We start from the raw sequence: 19,712 nt of genomic DNA, 5'->3' as shown, positions 1-19,712 counted from the left end.
TCAAGGGAACCACCATTGAGTTAAAAGCTGTCTGCCCTCAGAGTGTCTGCTGTCCAAGGCTGATGGTGGACCAGATTACGGCTGGCCATCGCAGATTCTGATTGGGCAGTGCCTCAGCCACTGCCTTTTGGTGGCACTGTCGTTTAGGAGGGTGCTCTGTAGACCCAATTACTCACTGCCATCAAGCCACTCCGACTCAAAGCGACCTTCTAAGACAGATAGAACAGCCCCTTCGGCTTTCTGAGACTAGAAATCTTTACAGACAGCTTCAACTTTCTTCTGAAGAGAGATTGGTGGATTCGAACGGCTGACCTTGTGGTTAGCAGCTCTACGTAGCCCACTCCTACTAAGCTGTATTTTAAATACTAGCAAAAACGAACTTTTTCCTATTTTTTAAACTTGTTAGCGTGCACTGGGTGAGGGCTTACAGAGCACACCGGTTTCCCATTCAGCAATTCATACACATTTGGTTTAATATCATTCAATGATGGCAATTGCCACGATGTCACATTACATATCCCACTTCCATCCCGGCTTCCCAGTTCGCATTCTTCCTTCGTTCCTAACCTTTCCAACCTTCTGAACTGTTGTCTCTGGGCAAAAGCTGCACTTTTGACCTTGAGTATTTAATTGTGTACCTCTTCTTCTTGTTCACCTATAGACCTGTTGTTTGGCTGAAATTTAAGCCACAGGGATGAGTTCAGTGCCAGGCCTGGAGAACCAGAATCTCCAGAGTTTCACATATATCTATAATTAGCAAGGCTGCTCTTAAGATTTTGAGATGTGCTCCCTATCTTTCTCCTATTCCAACCAGAACCTTCTCTGTGATCCCTTTCAGAGCAGTTGGTAGTGGTAAAACAGCACAATTCTAGTTCTTTTGGTCTCGGGGTTTTGCGTGGTCCGTTAGTACTTGGGACTCATTGTTTCCACACACCTTTGATGCTCTGCTCTCTGCTGCAGATGGGGAGAGAGCAATAGTTAGGACCTCCACAGTCACTACTCACCAAAGGAGGATGAGGGACATTGTCTGTGTAGACTGCTATGCCAAATTGACCTGGCTGCTTGGTCTAAGAATGCGATAATCCAGAGGCTATGATCCTGAGCCGCAAGGCCCTGCAACCCGTTCCCTCAGGGTGTCTGCTTTTTGTCTACAGAGCTTTCTGAACTTTGCTCCCTGTGTGCTTTCCTGGTATTTATGAATTCTTTGCATTGCCTGTGAGTATGCATGTATCTATATCTTGTCAAATCTATTCCTATTTGTGGGGACAGTACTCTTCCGGCCCACCCCTGCACAGCTTGAATGCCTATCGATGCAGACACTTGGTTATTGCAGGATTGTGTGTATAATAGTACTTATTTCTGTTGCCTTGAACTCTTCTGCTGCTCCAAGTAACTTCCTTTGCCTTGATCATTTTTTGCTGAGTTCCCCCATTGTATATTGCCCTCCCTTTCACCCCCCAAAGCTAAATTTACACACACAAAAAAACACAGAAGAGAATTTCACATTTTTTCTCCTTGCCTTCAACCTCTGCACAATCTCCACATATCCCACTTGAGAAATGACTGGTCTGACGACTCCAAGATGATCCAGACAGGCAGGGTGGGATTAGATTTATAGACCAAAAAGAAATTTATAGACCAGATTTCAAGAAATAGAGCTTTACCACCTGGCCAGCATTTTAAGCAAAGGTTTCCCCAATCAGTAGAAGCTTTGGAGCAGATGTTAAGATGATCAGGTGACTGATGACTTGCCAGAGATGCAGTAAAGGGATAAATTGACTGGATTCAAACACTTCCAAGATCCTTGTCTTTTTAGGAACTTTTTTTCATACTATGGTAAACACTAGAAATGACAGATGGCAACTTTATTTCTATTTAAAGGGAAGTAACAGGTAAGAGAGAGCTAGGCCAGTAATTGGAAGACCAACCATTGGCCTTGGATAAGTCACTTCACAGAGCTCTGGTAGCACAGCATGCTGGGCTGCGCTGTTAAGCAGGGTTCTCTAGAGAAACAAACCAAGCCACCTAGAAATTTATATCTATATTCCTTCATGCTGTATCGATAGGTTTATACAGCATGAAGGAATATAGCAGCTAATTAGTCCACACAGTAGTACAGAGGGCTCAGTTCAACTCAATATACTATAAGTCCTTCAACTTACGAGGGCTGCCGGTCCACGGTCAAGGTAGCAGACAACTGAGTCTTCCTTTGGCCAATGCAGGCAGAGTCCGCCCACAGGCAGCAAACAGCAGGCGGGTCACCAACAGTCAGCAGCTCAGGAGCTGAGCCAAGCAGGCCCCGTTGGGATAGCGAACTCAAGCAATGCCAGACGACAGGATCCGCCAGCCTCAAGCTCGAGCGATGTACACAACAGCAGTGTGGCGAAGCAGGTCTCAAAGGAACCTCAAGCTCTAGCAACACCATCCATGGGTTGACTTGTCCCACAGGTGTAGCTCACAAGTTGAGGCAGAGAGCTAGCTAAAGAAGCCTCACGCTAATGGGGTCACCAAAGAGCAAGAGAGAGCAGGGCAGGCTTTGCCGAGCTATTTATTTCTTTGTCCTCCAATCAAACCGCCACCTGATTAATCCCACATGTTCCTATTGGCCAGGTTAGCACAATAGACCTATTTATCACAGCTGCTAACCACGAGGTTTTCAGTTTGAAACCACCAGCCTACTCCATGGTAGAGAATGAGGCTTTCTGCTCCTTTCAAGATTTGCAGCCCAACTAGAACCCCCTCCCAGGGGGACGAATAATGGAAAAGTGGGTGAGGGGCGACAGAGGATGATGTAAGATACGGAAATAATTATAATTTATCAAGGGTTCGTGAGGGAAGGTGGGCAGGGAAGGGGGAAGAAATGGGGAGCTGATATCAGGGGCTCAAGTGGGAAGAGAATGCTTTGAAAATGATGATGGCAGCATATGTGCAAATGTGCTTGACACACTGGATGAAAGCATGGATCGTAATAAGAGATGTAAGAGCCCCCAATAAAAGTATTTAAAATTAAATTAAATTAAAAAGATTTACAGCCTGAGAAACCGAAGGGGCAGTTCTATTCTGCCCTATAGGGTTGCCAGTAGTCGGAATTGACTTGATAGCAGTGAGTTTGGAATCATTTCATCTATCAACCTTGGGGCTAGAATGGAATGATTTCTGAGGCCTGCACATCTCTAATATTCCAAAAGATTATGGCTCTAATTCTTCTTTTCCAAAAAAGCATATTCATTTAGATAAAAATTCTGTTTTGGTCTTTTTAAAGAAGTGTTCATTACAAATAATTGTGCCATTTTTTCAAGTGCCTTTTTAGTCGACATTATATAGATATAAGTGTATTGTTTCTTATTAAAGAAATATAATTCACAACTATGATATTAACTTTGTAATCCTGGATGAACGTTACCTGAATAATTCAACATATTTCTGTTAAAGTTTTCTGAAATTTTATTGTTTGTTAAATCTGTTAATAAATAAAAATATCTTACTTGCATGCCATTGGTCTTCCTTTTTATCTTTTAACAAGGAAAAAACCTTACTTCACCAAGTAAATTAGGTAACTTATCATCATTTTCTGTATGTTGGAAGTACAGGCATATATTTTATTGTGCTTCACTTTACTGAACTTATCAAATACTGTTTGGTTCTGGTTTTTGTTTTTTGTTTTTTACAAATTGAGGGCTTGTGGCAACCCTTCCTTAAGCAAGTCTATAAGTCCATTTCTCCAATAGCAGACGCTCACTGTCTGTTATATTTTGAAAATCTTATAGCATGTGTTAGTTTGGTTAGACTAGAGAAACAAATTCATAAACATGCTTATGTATATAAGGGAGAGGTTTATATACGAGAGGAGTTGAACATTGAGAAAACATCCCAACCCAGTCCAGTCCAAGGCCATAAGTCTGATATTAGCCCATATGTCCCATACCAATCTATAAAGTCCTCTTCAGACTCATGAAACACATGCAATGAAGCCAAATGCAGGAAGATCACAAGTCAGTGGGTAGAAAGTGTTTGGGTCCAGTGGCGTTGTAAGCATCTCAGCACTGGCAGGGGTCTCTCTCTGGCTTTTGAGGTCTGGTCGCATCCATGTGGCTTGTCTTCTGCAATGTCTCCCAGGGAGTAGCAGAGAGAGAGAGAAATGTCTTCCATCTCCAAGGAGGAAGTACCAGACTTCCCAGAATTGTCAGGAGAAGGCCATGCCCACACTGAAGTCCCATTGGCTATCTCCAGACTGACAGTCTAGGCTCTACCCCTGTACTCTTAATCCTAAATTGACACCAAATTAGGTGACTACCACCATAGCATGTCAGATTTTTTTCATATTTTACACTTAACAGACTATCAAACAAAAATTCAAATTCATTACCATGGAGTCGATTCTGACTCAGCAACCCTGTAGGTCAGGGGGACTGCCCCGTGAGTCTCTGAGACTGTCATTCTTTACACAAGTAGAAAGAAAGCTTCATCTTTCTCCTGAGGAGCTCAGGGTGGTTGAGAACAACTGGTCTTGCCACTAGGCCTTTAGGACTCCTTAACAAACTCGGGTACAGTGAAAAATAATTTTCATATGCACGGGAAACCAAGAATGTCGTGACTCGCTTTTTTGTGACATTCACTTTATTACAGTGGTCTGGAACTAAGACCATAGCAACTCCAAGGTACGCCTGTACAGGCAGGCACGCAGTACTTTTTCAATATTTGTTCCAGCGCCAAGAAAAGGAAATGGCAAACAGGGCAGACGGGAGAAGGGGGCTGTCACACTGTGGGGAATGCAATCAATGTCACAATTTGAAGTGTGTATGAATTGTTGAATGGAAAGTCAATGCTTGGTAAACTTTACCCACATCACATCATCAAAATATTTGGACATTAAAATTAAGTTAACCCCCTCAGGACCAATAATGAGAGTAGCGATACCAGGAGGGGACAGGGAAGGTAGGAGGAAAAGGGGAAATTGATCACAAGTATCTACATATAACCCCTTCCTTGGGGGGATGGACAACAGAAAAGTGGGTGAAGGGAAACATCGGACAGTGTAAGACATAAAAAATAATAATTCATAAATTATCATGGGTTCGTGAAGGAGGGAGAGGAAAATGAGGAGCTGATAGGAAGATGTAGGGCTCAAGTAGGAAGATGGTGAGGGCAACAAACGTACAAATGTGCTTGACACCATGGATGCATGTATGGATTGTGATAAGAGTCGTACGCTTAAGTGGAGAGCAAATGCTTTGAGAATGAATGGGGCAGGGAATGTATGGATGTGCTTTACACAATTGATGTATGTATATGTATGGACTGTGATAAGAGTTGTACGAGCCCCTAATAAAATGTTTTAAAAATGCTTAAAAAAATTGTACGAGCCGCCAGTAAAATGATTTTAAAAAGAAGGGAAAAAAGAAAATATTTTGGGAAGACTAATGGCAACATATGTACAAATGTGCTTGAAACAACTGATGTAAGGATTGTTATAAGAAATGTAAGAGCCCCCAATAAAATGATTAAAAACCAAGGTTACAAAACTTTTAAAATAAAGTACTTGCTTCCTAGATATATGAATGATTACAATGTGTTCTTTCCTTAATGGGTGGTCCTTTTTGTTGGTAAATTGAGCACATTCACATGCAGCAATTAAAACAGACTTTTGTGTTATGAATGCATAAATTCTCAAATACTTCACACCTAACTTTTTAACTTCAAGCAAATGTTCAAGTATGATGAGAATTGGATGCCACCTTATTTGCTCAGTTGACTTGGTGACACACAGTCTGAATTAAATTGGATTTTATTTGTATTCTCAGTTGTCCGTGGCAGTACAATTCCTACGTCAGCTTTGTCGGTGCCAGACTTCCTCCTCAGCATTAAGAAGGACTGAACTAGAAGAGGATCCTGTTTCATTTCAAACTCAAACAAGGGAAAAAAAATCCAGACTTGACAACAGGCTAGTGGGGAAGGCATTTATTTAACGAGATGAATCTAATAAACAGGCAAATGTCTATGCAGATAACATCGTCACAACCTTCGGACACAACCTGATGCCACACAGTGAACTCAACTACCTTCATGTTGGGCAATAATGTCATACAAATCAATGTGTTGATGATAAGGAAACTGCAAACGGAGCCCAAGGCCACTTAATCTTAAGAGTCACAACAACAAAAAAATCCTCGGAATGCAGGTCAAGGCAGGAGGTTGCAGCTGGCCAGCTTGGAGACCATGAACCTGGTTCTCAGCTAAGCAAACACTGTCAAAATTTGCTGAAACAGATAAAATAAGTATCTTCTCTGAATTACTTGATCTGTGGCCACAAAATAAAAATATCCCTTGAATGCACAATGAAAAGAAATAATCTTTGAAACAAACACCTACATTAAGTATCCTTAACAAGTATCCTTACTTGTTCACATTAAAAATTCTACTTCTCGATTATAAACATGGTTCAGTGTTTGCTGATAATCACATTTAGACAATAGGAGTTTCAACATAGTAACAGTTCAAAAAGACAAATGAAGATGCCTTTTAATTCTCTTTTAGTATCACAAATTAAACAGAGCAACTTAAAGTGGGGTTGGTCCAGTTCAAGAAGTGCTTCCCAAATCCAGCCACCTTAGCTCTGTTCAAGAAAAACCTGTCATTATCACAAATCTTTGCTAGCATAACGTTTGGAGAAGAAGGTGGAAACTCAGCCCATGACATGACGGCTGCAGTAAGGTTTTTCCTCCTTGGTATCAGGCAAAGTTACATGCTTGCCTATTTCAGCAGGTGCTTCAGCTGGTCCTGGAGATCTGATGACTGCTCAACACTAGAAATAGAACAGGGAAGAGGATTGATCTGGAACGGGCAAAGAACAGCTCCTCGCACAAGTTTTTTTAATTTTAAAGTAGACATACTATGGACGCTACATCAAAATGTAGGTTGCTCCATTTGTGTCCCAGAGGTTTGGCAAAGTAATTGTGCAAACAATATTACAGGGGACAAATTTAATCTAAGGAAACCGAAGCTACATACTGACTCTAGCACAGCTTCCTCAACAAATGTTCCCCGGGTGAAAAAGCATGGTGCACGCTCAGAAAGCCTGTGCTGGCAGTGAACCGCACAATACGTGCCTTTGCGGGACCGCACTGTTCATCCCAGCACAGGTGTTGCTAAACGCATAAGCCAGCCACAGGTACAAGCTGCTCCTTCGGGCAGCAGCGCAATCCCCCCAGCTTGTCTCGGTTAGTCCCCACCGCCCCCGCCCGGGGTTACTTACTTCTTCTGAATAGCTTCTTGCCTAAATCAGAAAAGGAAAGAAGAAATTAAACTCGGTGACTGAGTCAAAGTTATTCATGACCAACTACCCAGACACAGAATACATTTCTAGTTTCTGTCACCTGTCAGTCCTGTCCTAAGACTGGGCCCAGGGTAGGGTTTCTTATTTGAGCATAGAACTGCTGAAAGGATGGATTCTAAATCTTAAACAAACAAACAAACCCAAAACCTGTTGCTGTGGTGTCATCTCAACTCAGAGTGGCCCTACAAGACGGAGGACATGGAAGGCTATGGATCTCAGAAGTAGTGCCTCATCTTTCTCCTGATGAGCAAGCAGCTGGTTGGTTCAAACCACCAACGTTTCAGTGAGCCTACCCACTGTGCCACCAGGACTGGAATCCAGACGTAGAGGTGTATGAATACTCTCCCAGGGCAAGGGATGAAGTCCGGCATACCACATGCATGGCTCAACTTCAGGCTGGGTGTGCGAAGTCAAAGGATCACATATCTCACACGCACACTCTTAGAGTGGCCATGACAAACACTGGCTGTTTAAATATCAAGCGTCAAATGCCCCGTTGGACATTTCAAACAGAAATACAAATAAAATACTAACTATATAAAATATAGACCAAGATGAAATATGATTTTTTAAAAACCTAATTAATCTATACTTCCTTCAGAAATTATAATAAAAAAGGCCTTCATGGGTCAAAGTCTTTTTTTTTAAACGTTTTATTAGGGGCTCATACAACTCTTATCACAGTCCATACATATACATACATCAATTGTATAAAGCACATCTGTACATTCTTTGCCCTAATCATTTTCTTTTCTTTCTTTCTTTTCGGGTCAAAGTCTTTATGGTTCACAATCCCCTGGATAACTCGGATATGCAGCTAGGCCCCGGCTATACCTGGGAATGTAAGTCAGGAGTAGCAATTCCATCTGGTCACGGTCACTCTGTATGTAAGGTGTATGATCCTTTGATTTCACATACCCAGACTGAATGTGAACCATGCAGGGTATGTTGGGCCCCTCACTCTGGTAGAGTGTTAATACACCAGGGGGCGGAGCAGCCTCCTCAGGAGGGACCTTGGGCACAGTCAACCATACTGCTTACATGCCTGAAAGGTACCACGCACTGGGCTGGCACCGTCCTGGCAGGATGCCTACTCTTCATGAGTTTTACTTCTTTCTCTCTCTCTCTCTCTCTCTCTCTCTCTCTCTCTCTCTCTCTCTCTCTCTCTCTCTCTCTCTCTCTCTCTTTCTCTCTCTCTCTCTGAGGGTCCTCAAACTAGCACAGAGGACGCTGTCTGAGGGGCTCGTGCTGCTGCTCGCCTCGCCTCACCTCACCTGCAGTCTCAGGCACCTTTACTGCCAAGGGGACATGACACCACTCTTGCCTCCACTGGAGAGTGCACCGACGCACGAAGGCACTGGGAGGCAGGCTGAGGACCATGGGAGAGGTCATACTTACTGGTACTGAAGATGTGTGGTTATTATGGCCATTTTCCTTAAACTCTGCATAAAAAGAGAGGGGAGGGAAGAGTAATAGAACATTCCACTTCTCTGTAGGCACACCAATGAGGCACACAAAAACCCAAGTCATAAAAGAAATTGTTTCTTACATCTTCTGAGTGCAAGATAGCATCCTCCTGTAGTACCATGTTTCGAGCTGCCTGACCTAGCAGCTGGAAGACAAAAAGAAAATGGGGGTAATCAAATTTCCCAACTTCCTGCGATCTCTCGGCAGCTGTTAACCATCACCCACTCCCCTCTCCCACTTCCCCACCGTTTACGACCATAAGCACTGCAAATGCAATGGAGGGTAATTTTCCATTTGTTCGTGTTGAAAATCCATTTCTCTTGCACAACTGCATTCCTGGCAGGGGCTCCCCATCTGCTCTGAAGGCCACCGCCAGAGCAGTCAAGTGCTTGTAACTGCTGAGCTCTCTACACGGCTTATTAATCAAGTGCAAAAAGTCTCATTTGTAAAGAAAGGCTGGTTTGACAGCTTCCCTGAGAGGTGAGATGCGGGTGGCTGGACAGGAGCATTGGTGTTAGTTACCATGGAGTCAGTTCTGATACTTGGCGACCCCACGTGCGCAGACTCCAACAGCTCTACCGGGTTTTCAAGGCTGCGATCTCTAAGACGCACCCTGTCAGACCTGTCTTCTAAGGCACCCCCGGGTGGGTTAGAACTGCCAACCTTTCAGCTAGTAATCTAGTACCTGTGTGTGCCCTCCAGGAAGAGGAGGGAGAGCTGGGAAGAGGCATGCAGCTGCTTTATGATAAGCCTACTGTGGTGGGGGAGGAAAAGGCTCAGATGAGGGTGGGTAGAGAAAGGAGGGAGAAAAGTGAAGGTTGATTCTAATGAGCTCACTGACAGCTGGGCCCTAGATCAAGAGAAGGAAGGAAGGCACAGCTCTGATTCACTGGGTGGCCTCGGGTCAGGACAGCAGAGGTCAGCAGGGACTTCTGGTCCGATGCTGCATGCAGCTCCTAGTACAGAAGTTCATGTGAAAAATACACAAGGAGGGGGACCAATTACAAGGATCTACATGTGACCTCCTCCCTGGGGGATGGACAACAAAGTGGGTGAAGGGAGACATTGGAAAGTGCAAGATATGACAAAATAATAATTTATAAATTATCAAGGGTTCATGAGGGAGGGGGTGTGGGGAGGGAGAGGAAAATGAGGAGCTGATGCCAGGGGCTTAAGTGGAGAGCAAATGTTTTGAGAATGATGAGGGCAATGAAGGTACAAATGTGCTTTACACAATTGACATATGTATGGATTGTGATAAGAGTTGTATGAGCCCCTAATAAAATGATTTTAAAAACAAAAATACACAAGGAAAGGGAGAGCGCAAGTCAGATCAGGGCGGACAATGGTGCATGGAGGTCTCTTTGCCACTCAATCCGGCTAGCATATTAGTCAGCGTCCAACAGGGAGGGGCAAGAACCAGTCTGCCTAGCTTCAAACCCTAACTCTACCACACCCTAGGCAGTATGCGACCTTAACCCCCCTCCACCCCCTGCACAAACCAACCACCACCACCAAATCCTGCCATCAAGCCAGTTCCAACTCCTAGCGCGCCTGGGGGCCGAGTAGAACTGGCCTGTGGATCTGAGGCTGTAGATCCTTAGGGGGCAGAAGTGGGCTGACGCAGTGGTTGCAACAATGGGCTCAAACACACCAACAACTGTCAGGACGGCACAGTACGGGGGAGTGTTTCACTCTTTTGCACACAAGGTCACTGTGGGTTGGAAGCAGCAACACTTAACACACACACGTGCAAACGTTAGGTAGCAAGACAGGGGCAGGGCTGTCCCTCCACATGCCTGAAGGCCCCTACAGGAGGCTGGAAGGGAATCCGGTGAGCCTTTGCCGGCCAGAAAGACTAACTGGGCATGCGCCAAATCAGCACCACCCCACCCCAGCCAGGTGGGCGGTACACCTGTGGGGCGCAAAATAGGCCCAGGTGGGCTTAATTCAGCCAATGGGGTCAACCAATACCTTCGACCATGCCTCCGCCAGATGCCTCAAATACTGTGAACCCCCAGACCCCTTTTTCCTCCTCCCCCCACCCCCGTTTTGCCTCCCCCCTCGGCTTCTGCCCCGCTCTCTTGGCAGTGCGGCGGTCTCTCTGGCCTCAGGCTGCCACGTGTGGGTGTGCAGTCCCACCAGGAGCCCCAGCGCAATTTACACGTGGTTTGGCACGCTTCCCAAAGTAGCGTGTGCTCTTTGAGGCGGTAAAACCTGAAACTTCTGTCCTTCATAAAAACTCACTTGGATCACAAACCAGGCTTCCGCGTGGCTTCTTTTCTTGTGAGGCCAAGAACAGCGGTATTGCCCGCCTGAGAGACCTCACACAAGCACGGGCAATGGCTACACTTGTTCCATTATGTCAGCATTCTGATGCCAATCCTGGTTGTTCTGCTGCCATTCGTCTAGCTTCTTGGTCCCCTGGCCATCTTATCTTTGGTCTGAAGTGGACTTTAGGTTTCACTTTGTTTCTGCTCAGAAGATGTTCATGAGCCAATCTTTGGCTGAGAGGTGATCACCAGGAGGAGTTGGAGACCAAGTTTAAGGAACTTGTCGAGAGTCTTAGGGCTTCCTCTACCCGTCTACTAAGTCTGGCCTTGTTTGAGAATGTGAGTTGGCTCTGTATTTCCCCCATTCTAATGGGGCCTTCTATAACGCCCCTGGTCGTAACGGTCGGTCGAGGCGGCCACCACCTAGCTCTTCAGGGCTCAGAGCAGATGAGGCGGGTGGTTCTGGACACTGCTAGTCCTGCAGCCTCCTTTCTGCCAGTCTCGGCGTCCTTTCTTTTGGCTCCAGGCGCTCAGAGACCAAAGGCTGTATCGTAGGTGGCTGCTCACTACTCTTCAGATCTGAGATACTATTTCAAAATGCACCGCTAGCTCTTATTTTCATTTTTCCACAAGTCCTTTGGAGCCTCCGAATAGGTGTGGAGATGATTGGGGCACACACACACACACGTTCTTTTAAACAGGCATGGAATCTAAAGGGTTACCATGTGAATGCCTACCACTGAGGCTGAAACTAACTTCCCTGCCTCCAAGACCAAAAGTGAAGCGTGGCTTCCTCCAGTCTAAGCTAATGGATCTCTGTTATGGCGTTCGGTTACATCTACCACTCTGCACTTACTGATTCCAAAGTCTCTTTTTAAACACCGTTTTACTGTGGGCTCTGACAGCTCTTACCACAATCCATCCATCCACCCATGGTGTCAAGCACATTTGCGCATATCATCATTTTCAAAACATTTTCGTTTTATTTATCTTTTTAAAAGATTGTGTGGCCATGTCTTTGGTGAGTATTCTAAGGCAAGAATCCTTAATTTGAATGACAAATTCTCCAAAATCTTTGCATTCTGTTTTCATTTTGTACAGTTCATTTTGTTATATTTTTACCTCTTTTTTTTTTACAGTTCATTTTAAAATCCATCTTCTTCCTCTCAGATTTGACTATGAGTAGCACGGAGAAGTCACACAGACCCTTAAAGATCTTGCTTAGAACTCCCCTCAGCCCGAAACTGAAATCATCGCTCACCTGTTCTACCTTCCACCAAACAGTTCTTTGCCGTTGCATGACAAAGCATCCCCTCCTCACTGTCCAGTCCCATGTTCATTGTTTTCCTTCACTTCCTATTGCCAATTGGATGATGCTTTACAGGGACAATCACATTGCTATTCAACAGTGCATACACATTCTCTTGCATGCCATGAACTGCAACCTCCATCATGGAACATCACTTCCTCCCTGTGTTGCTCATCTCCAATCCTTTGTGCCTAACGACTCTGAACTTTGTCCTTGAGAATTGCTGCCTTTTTTTTCATTCCAAATGGTTGATTTTCCTAAGGCGAGAGACTTCCCCAGTTGCTTCCGGTTGCTTGGATAAAAACTGAGCCACGGACAGACCTGAATGATGAGTAAGAGCTATAATCTCAAGAATTCCATCAGTCTCAACAATAAGCCTGGTCTTATTTTCAGTTTTGTTTCTGATTTACTCTCCTCTATGAAAGACCTTTCAGGGCAGTTGGTAGGGATAGCCAGGCGTCATCCACTTCTTGTCTCAGGGTAGTATACACTGATGTTCATGTGATCTATCAGTCCCTTGGACTAATTGTTCTCATGTATCTTTGATTTCCTTTACTCTTCTTTGCTTTGGAGGAGGAGAGGCCAAGATTTGCGCTTTAAATGGCCACTCACAAGCTTTTAAGGCCCCAGTGGCTACTCATCAAAGAAGCATGTAGAATGATTGTCCTTGGGGTCTAAATTATGCCACGTGATTCTGGTGTCCCCGAGACTATGGTCCTAATCCCGGAGGTCCATGAACCATTCCTCTGAATGTTTCATTATATCTAATTAGATTTCATAACTTTGCCCTCTGTATGCCTCGTTGCGTTCATGGATATAGTAGCAGCATAACTACAGATGTAGAAATAACCTCTCTCAAGCCTATATATTTTTGTAGGCATGTGGTCCCCTTCTCCCTTCCACACCCGTTCAGCCTGTGTGTACCCATGTCCACTAGCTCATCCTACTGCAGAACTGCGGCTCTAACAGTATTTGCCTCTGTTGTATTTACTTCTTGCACTTCTCCCAGTGCCTTCCCCTGCTGCCATCATTTGTTACGCTTTATTAAACATCTTAAGATGTCATATGCTGGGTCTGGTTACATGTTTTCTTTTAAAAATCATTTTATTGGGGGCTCGTACAACTCTTATCACAACCCATCCATCCATCCATGGTGGCAAGCACATTTGTACATTTGTTGCCATCATCATTCTCAAAACATCTTTCTACTTGAGCACTTGGAATCAGTTCCTCATTTTTTCCCTTCCCTCTCTGCTCCTGTTCCCTCACCAACCCTTGATAATTTATAAATTATTATTTTGACATGTCTTACACTGTCCGACGTCTCCCTTTACCCACTTTCTGTTGTCTTTCCCCAGGGAGGGGGTTATATGTAGATCATTGTGATCAGTTCCTCCTTTCTACCCCACCTTCCCCTTAGCCTTCTGATATTGCTACTCTTTTTTTTTTTTCTCTGAATGTCTGTAACAAAATTTATCCCTGAGCCTCAGCAGAGGAACAGGGCCCATGAGTTACAGTGTCTCTGTGGCAGCCTTTTGGGCCAGTGCCAGCCATGGGCGGGGCCGGCACTTATTGCTACTCTTATTATTGGTCCTGAGGGGTTTGTCTGTCCTGGATTCCCTGTGTTTCCAACTCTTATTCGTACCAGTGTACATCCTCTGGTCTAGCTGGATTTGTAAGGTAGAATTGGGATCATGATAGTGTGTGTGGGGTGGGTTGTGGGGGGAAGAAGCATTAAAGAACTAGAGGAATGTTGTATGTTTCATTGGTGCTATACTGCACCCTGACTGGCTCATCTCCTCCCCTAGACTCTTCTGTAAGCAGATGTCCAGTTGCCTACAGATAGACTTTGGATCTCTACTCTGCATTCCCCCTCATATGATTTTTTGCTCTTTGATGCCTGATACCTCATCCCATTGACAACTTGTGATCACATAGCCTGATGTGCTTCTTTCATGTGGGCTTTGTTGCCTCTCAGCTAGATGGCTGCTTATTAATCTTCAAGCCTTTAAGACCCCAGATATTATATCTTTTGATAGCTGGGCACCAGCAGCTTTCTTGACCACATTTGCTTATGCAGCTGCTTTGTCTTCAGCAATTGTGTTGGCAAGGTGAGCATCATAGAATGCCAGCTTATGGTCGTGATTATTCCATGCATCCAAGGTAAGCTCGCCTTACTTCCCCCAATCTAACGAGTTTACCTGACATGCGTTGAAACACTTTATTGGGAAAGGTAGGTGTTTCACCAAAACTTCCCATGAGGGATTGTTTTTATTCCCTTTCAATTGTGATTCAAGCAGTTTCACATATCTCAGCTCCAAATGTATCTCCAGGAGATTCATGAGTATAAAGGAAGAGAGAACCATTGTGGTGCTCTGCCTGCCTTAGTAAAGGTGGCCTCAAACAGTTTTACTTCCCTCAGCTCAACCCTTAGCTTCTCAACTTGCTTGGATGTGAAGGAAAACAGTGAATCCTGCATTTCACAGGCTGCCCTTCTGTGTTGCCTCACCCAGAGTTATGTTTGTCATTTCCAGAGTGCCCCCAGCAATTGTTTTTCTTTGGTCAACAAGCATTATCATTTCCCATAGTCAGTAGTTTATGGGAAACTTCTGAATCCTTCAGGTTCCTTTACATAATAATTACATTAAACAATGGAGCTGTATGTATCTTCCTGTTTTTCACAACGGGTTATGTTCACTTAGATTGTTAGCTTATCATCCCAAACTGGCCAATAAGCACAGGTGGTATTAATTGAAGGGCGGAAGGATACATGCTTTGGTCAGCCTAGCTTTACAGGTTCTCAGGTCTCCTGCTTTGTGAAAGTCAGTACAGGGTGAAGATGCCTTAGCTAGTTAACTGCTATTGTTTCCAAGGCTCACTTCCTCCAAGACATCTCTGAGCATAAGCCACAAGGCCTGACCGTGATACAGCTTTTGGTGCTCGACAGCTGTGTGGAGATGCCGGCCATTCTGAGATTATTTCCCTTTTACTTTCATGGGGTTTCCAGGCAGTCTCATTTCATCTCTTTTGAGAGATGGAGGAAGACTGTGGATTACGAGGGTGGGGGACATACGGGATAATATTGGACTTATGCGACTGAGCACCTCTGGTAGGGAAGTTTTCTTGATGTGAGCTTAATATTTAATTAGAACTCTCTTTTGTACATGAGTTTCTGTGGATTTGTTCGACTAAAGCTCACAGATGAACACATTCCTGTAGCTGGGTGAACCTCCCTCCAGTCATGTCTTTAGCCATTTTTACTTCCTTGAGCTCCACATTTTTCCCAACCCACAACATTGCCAGGTGAGGATACTTGACTTCGCTTAAAACACTTTAAAGATAAAGGCAGGTGTTTCACCACACCTTTTCCAAAAGGAAATACTTTTATATCAGTTCAGTGGTGCTTCAAGCACTTTCACTTACGTGAGGTTCAAATTTTCCGCCAGGAGGTTCATGAATATAAATGAAGAGGGAAACCTACTGGTGTGTTGCCTTCCTCTATCTATTGGGACCTCAAAAATTTTCACTTATCTGACCTCACCTCTTACCTCCTGGACTTGCTTGGATGTGAAGGAAAACAGTGAATCTTGCATTTTCTTGGGTGCCCTTCTTGACTTCCTCACTTATAGATACCTTTGTCATTTCAAGACTATCCCCAGGAAATATTAAAAAAAAGAATGTCAGTTTAATAGAACAAAGTGTTCCTGCATTAAGGGAGTACTTGAATAGGGGCTCAATGTCCATCTGCACCTTAATACTAAACCTATAAATATATGCACACAGATCTACTTCCCCAACATCATATATATTTACATATGCACATGTCTGTATTTAGACCTCTATAAATGCCCGTTGCCTCCAACTTCTTTCCTCTATTTCCTTTACTTTCCTCTTGTCCCAGAACACGCACATTTCTAATAACATTCTGTTCCTGTACCATAAATATTCTCTAAGATGACAAAGCCTTTCTCTGTAGTTCTGCTCACTCCATTCTGAGTCTTCACCAGAACTGTGTCATCTATAGTCTACCAATAATCTCTTCATGGAATCTAGACTTTTACTATTAAGCACCTGAAGACTCTCTAGCCTCCACTCGATAACCCACTTCCGAAATCATTTCCACATTTTAAGTATCTGTTAAAGCAGCCCCTAACTCCCGATACCAAATTCTGTCTTAGTTATCTAGTGCTACTGTTAGGTAGGTAGAGGCAGAAACCAGGTGTGGTCCCTCTACAGGACCAGGTCTCCCTGCCCCCTTACAGGAAGTTGACGGTGTGTGCCAATTCAGGCCTGAGCCCAGGGACTGTACACCTAGGTGGGCGGTACACCTTGGATGGGCCCTAATCTAGACCAAGTGAGCTTAATTCAGCCGATGGTGCCCACCAGTACCTCCGACCACGCCTCTCAGTGGAGGGCCTGAAAAGCCAGAACCTTGGAGGCCTCCACCCACTTTTCCAGCTGCTCCTCAGCCGATCTGCAGTTTCTCCTGCTTCAGGTTTCCAAGTGTGGGTGTGACGTGTCCTGAGAGTGCCTGTGTAAAACCTGAAACTCATTCCATCCATTATAAAAACCCACTTGGATCACAAACCAGGCTTTGGTGTGAATTCTTTCCCAAATGAAGCCCAAGGACCAAGGTATTTCTGACCCGATAAACCTAACACTACTATTACAGAAATACCCCAAGAGAATTAATTTAGCAAACCACTTTATCTTCTTACAGCTTCAGAGACACATAATTCTTATTACTTGGCAAAAGATAATAACAGTTCTTTACAAGAGTTAAACTTGTGTCTGATTCTGAATTCTAAAATGAGAGTATATGACAAAATAATAATAATTTATGAATGAATAAGGTTTCATGAGGTAGGGGGGAGTGGGGAGGGAGGGGGAAAATGAGCAGCAGATATTAAGGGCTCAAGTAGAAGGCAAATGTTTTGAAAATGATGATGGTAACAAAGGTAAGTATGTTCTTGACACAACGGATGTATGTATGGTTTGTGATAAGAATTTTACGAGCCCCCAATGAAAATGATTTAAAATAATAAATAAAATGAGAGTATAAAATATATAAGCTCTCACACAAAGCCCATTTGTGATCATCAAGTCAGTGACTTCAACTGTGGGAAACAGAAAGGTTCTTCCCCAGGTTGTCCCCACCCCCATATCATATGTCAAACCTAAGATGCTGCTTGCTAACACATGGTCAATGACTGTACACTTAGAGGTCAACTGCTTAAAGGTTAGCTCCCTGAGAGGTATCAGCCATGTAGAGCAATGAGACCCTTTAGTCTGTCCCACCTGAAGGAGGGCCCACTCCCTTCTGATAAGGATAATGGATTGTTTCCCCATAGGAGAGCCCAAGGATAAGGTCACACCAACTCAGGGAGGACCAAGGTAAGGCTGCCATCTTGTTACTTGTATAACCCTAGCTCACCCCCTCCTGTTGCACGTATGCCTACTGTACAACCCCTTCCTGTTACGATGTAATTAGGGGGGCTTGCACATCCTCTAAGTGTATACAAGCCTTGATTGGAAATAAATTTGCTCTCTCTGCTCGGACCTGGCTGCTGAGATCATGGCAGTCTGGGAGGTGAGCAATCACATGCTTCATCTTGTCTAATGTGTCTTTAATTTTACCCCTCAATTACACAACCGCCCCTTGGACCTGTTCAATTGTGGGGGCTGGTACCCCACATTTAACAATGTTATAGTAAATGCAAGCACAACCTTAACACTGTCGTCTTATAGAGAGACAACCCTACTGGGCCCAAAGCTAGTAGGAATAGTTACTGTGAAGAGTCAATAAAGAAGTCTTTACATGGACATGTATTTTCTTGGGTCAATATTTATGAATGGAATGATTGGGCCACCAGTTACATATTTTGTATGTTCATTCATCTGGTAACCCGTATTTGGATTATTTCCAATTTGCACACATAATAAATAAAGGAAGCACATGCATACACAAATCTTTGGATGGGCATATGTTCTTATTTCTCTTGGATAAATACCTAGGAATGAATGGGGGGGGGGCGCGGATATCTTTTTTTGTTGACAACCAGGGTATACATATATAAAGCTTTCTGGTAAAAAAAACCCAGAAGGACTGGAGAATGGGGAATTGGAAAAGAATGCCATTAATATAAGAAAGAGGAAAACCATAAAAGGAAAAAGGAAAACCAAGAACATAGACAGAAAGACAAACCAGCAAAAAGTATGTCCATAGATGATGGACCAGGTGTGAAAAGAACTTGGGGTGTTGAGGCAAAACTTTGCGGACTGTGGGAGCTGAAAGGGTCTGATCATTGAAAAAAAAGGCAAAAAACAAAACAAAACAAAACCTGAGAAACAGACGAAAACTTGGTTAGGACTACTAACTCATCCACCGCCTGCTGTAAAGCACAGATTCCTAATCATTGTGCTACTTTCGGCCCTACCGCTCCAGTCCCACGGAGCTGTGGTGGAGCAATCGCTGCTAACTGAAAGGTCAGCAGTTCAACCCACCAGTAGTTTTGTGGGAGAAAAGACCTGGTGATCTCCAACATTAAAACAAAACAAATCGCACTTCCACGGCGTTAATTCCAACTAATATAGACTACATAATGCCGAGCAGAACTGCTCCCCGCTTCCAAGGCCTTAAAATCGTACAGACGCAATCATAAGCGTTCGAAACTCAGACTGCAGTCCGGGATAACTGGGGAAGCTCTGAATGCAAATCCACCAGCTAACAAACCACCATCCTATCTAGGGACTACACATCCCAGAATGCAAGCCGCGCCCTCCGCGACGAGGTCACAGCCTACAAGTCCCAAGATGCAACGTGCCCCACCCGTTCGGAACGACGACAGGAAGGGAGTCTCGCAGTGTTAGTCCCGGAGGTCGTGCCTTTGCCTCTCACCTCCGAGCTCCGGGAGCCTTTCAGCACCTGCTTGGTAAGCGCGATCACGTCCGTACCGCAGGTGTTCACCTTCTCAGTGAGGAGCCCTTTCACCGACTGACCGAATCTCGCTTGCGAATCCGGAGCCCCCGTCGCCATCACCTCAGCTAGCCACCGGCTCCGCCTGCGTGATGGCAAGTCACGGGGGCCAAAAGACTGAACGCGGAAGGCAACGTGGAGGCGGTCCCCCCCACCGTGGGAACAGAAAGGGCGCATGCGCTTAACGGAGGGTGACCATCGTTAGGTTTAAATGAACTTAAAACACTCCGTTAATGTCCTGAGGAAGACGAGACCCTAGCAAGCGCCTCCAAAGGAGAGGGAGGATCAGTTTCGCTACTCAGGTCTCAGATTCCTCGTTTGTAAAACGCACCGTTAAACTCTCCCAAATCTATC

The 19,712-nt window shown here is 44.5% G+C and overlaps 1 protein-coding gene and 1 pseudogene across 1 annotated transcript; both read right to left on the bottom strand.

Moving 5' to 3' along the window:
• Window positions 1-5,943: 5,943 nt before the first annotated feature.
• BORCS7 (BLOC-1 related complex subunit 7) lies at window positions 5,944-19,471 on the bottom strand. The gene is made up of 5 exons (XM_075534407.1): window positions 19,281-19,471; window positions 8,883-8,945; window positions 8,732-8,775; window positions 7,253-7,273; window positions 5,944-6,802 (listed from the first exon to the last, which is right to left on the bottom strand). The coding sequence occupies exons 1-5, from the start codon at window positions 19,416-19,418 to the stop codon at window positions 6,751-6,753; spliced, it is 318 nt and encodes a 105-aa protein (XP_075390522.1). The 5' UTR covers window positions 19,419-19,471; the 3' UTR covers window positions 5,944-6,750.
• Window positions 13,838-13,962, bottom strand: LOC142430068 (small nucleolar RNA SNORA5; annotated as a pseudogene).
• Window positions 19,472-19,712: the final 241 nt, after the last annotated feature.

The sequence above is a fragment of the Tenrec ecaudatus genome, chromosome 16 (genome assembly GCF_050624435.1).
Source record: "Tenrec ecaudatus isolate mTenEca1 chromosome 16, mTenEca1.hap1, whole genome shotgun sequence".
NCBI classification, from domain to species: Eukaryota; Metazoa; Chordata; class Mammalia; order Afrosoricida; family Tenrecidae; genus Tenrec; species Tenrec ecaudatus.
The sequence above is the reverse complement of the archived record's forward strand: the minus strand, read 5'-3'. Positions and strand labels throughout refer to the sequence as shown.

Excerpts from the sequence above, each read along its gene's own strand:
- BORCS7 (XM_075534407.1), bottom strand. The coding sequence starts at position 19,418 with ATGGCGACGGGGGCTCCGGATTCGCAAGCGAGATTCGGTCAGTCGGTG. Across the intron at positions 8,946-19,280 it reads AAGGCTCCCGGAGCTCGGAG|CTGCTAGGTCAGGCAGCTCG; the intron begins GTGAGAGGCAAA and ends TTTGTCTTCCAG. Across the intron at positions 7,274-8,731 it reads ACCACACATCTTCAGTACCA|GCAAGAAGCTATTCAGAAGA; the intron begins GTAAGTATGACC and ends TTTCTGATTTAG.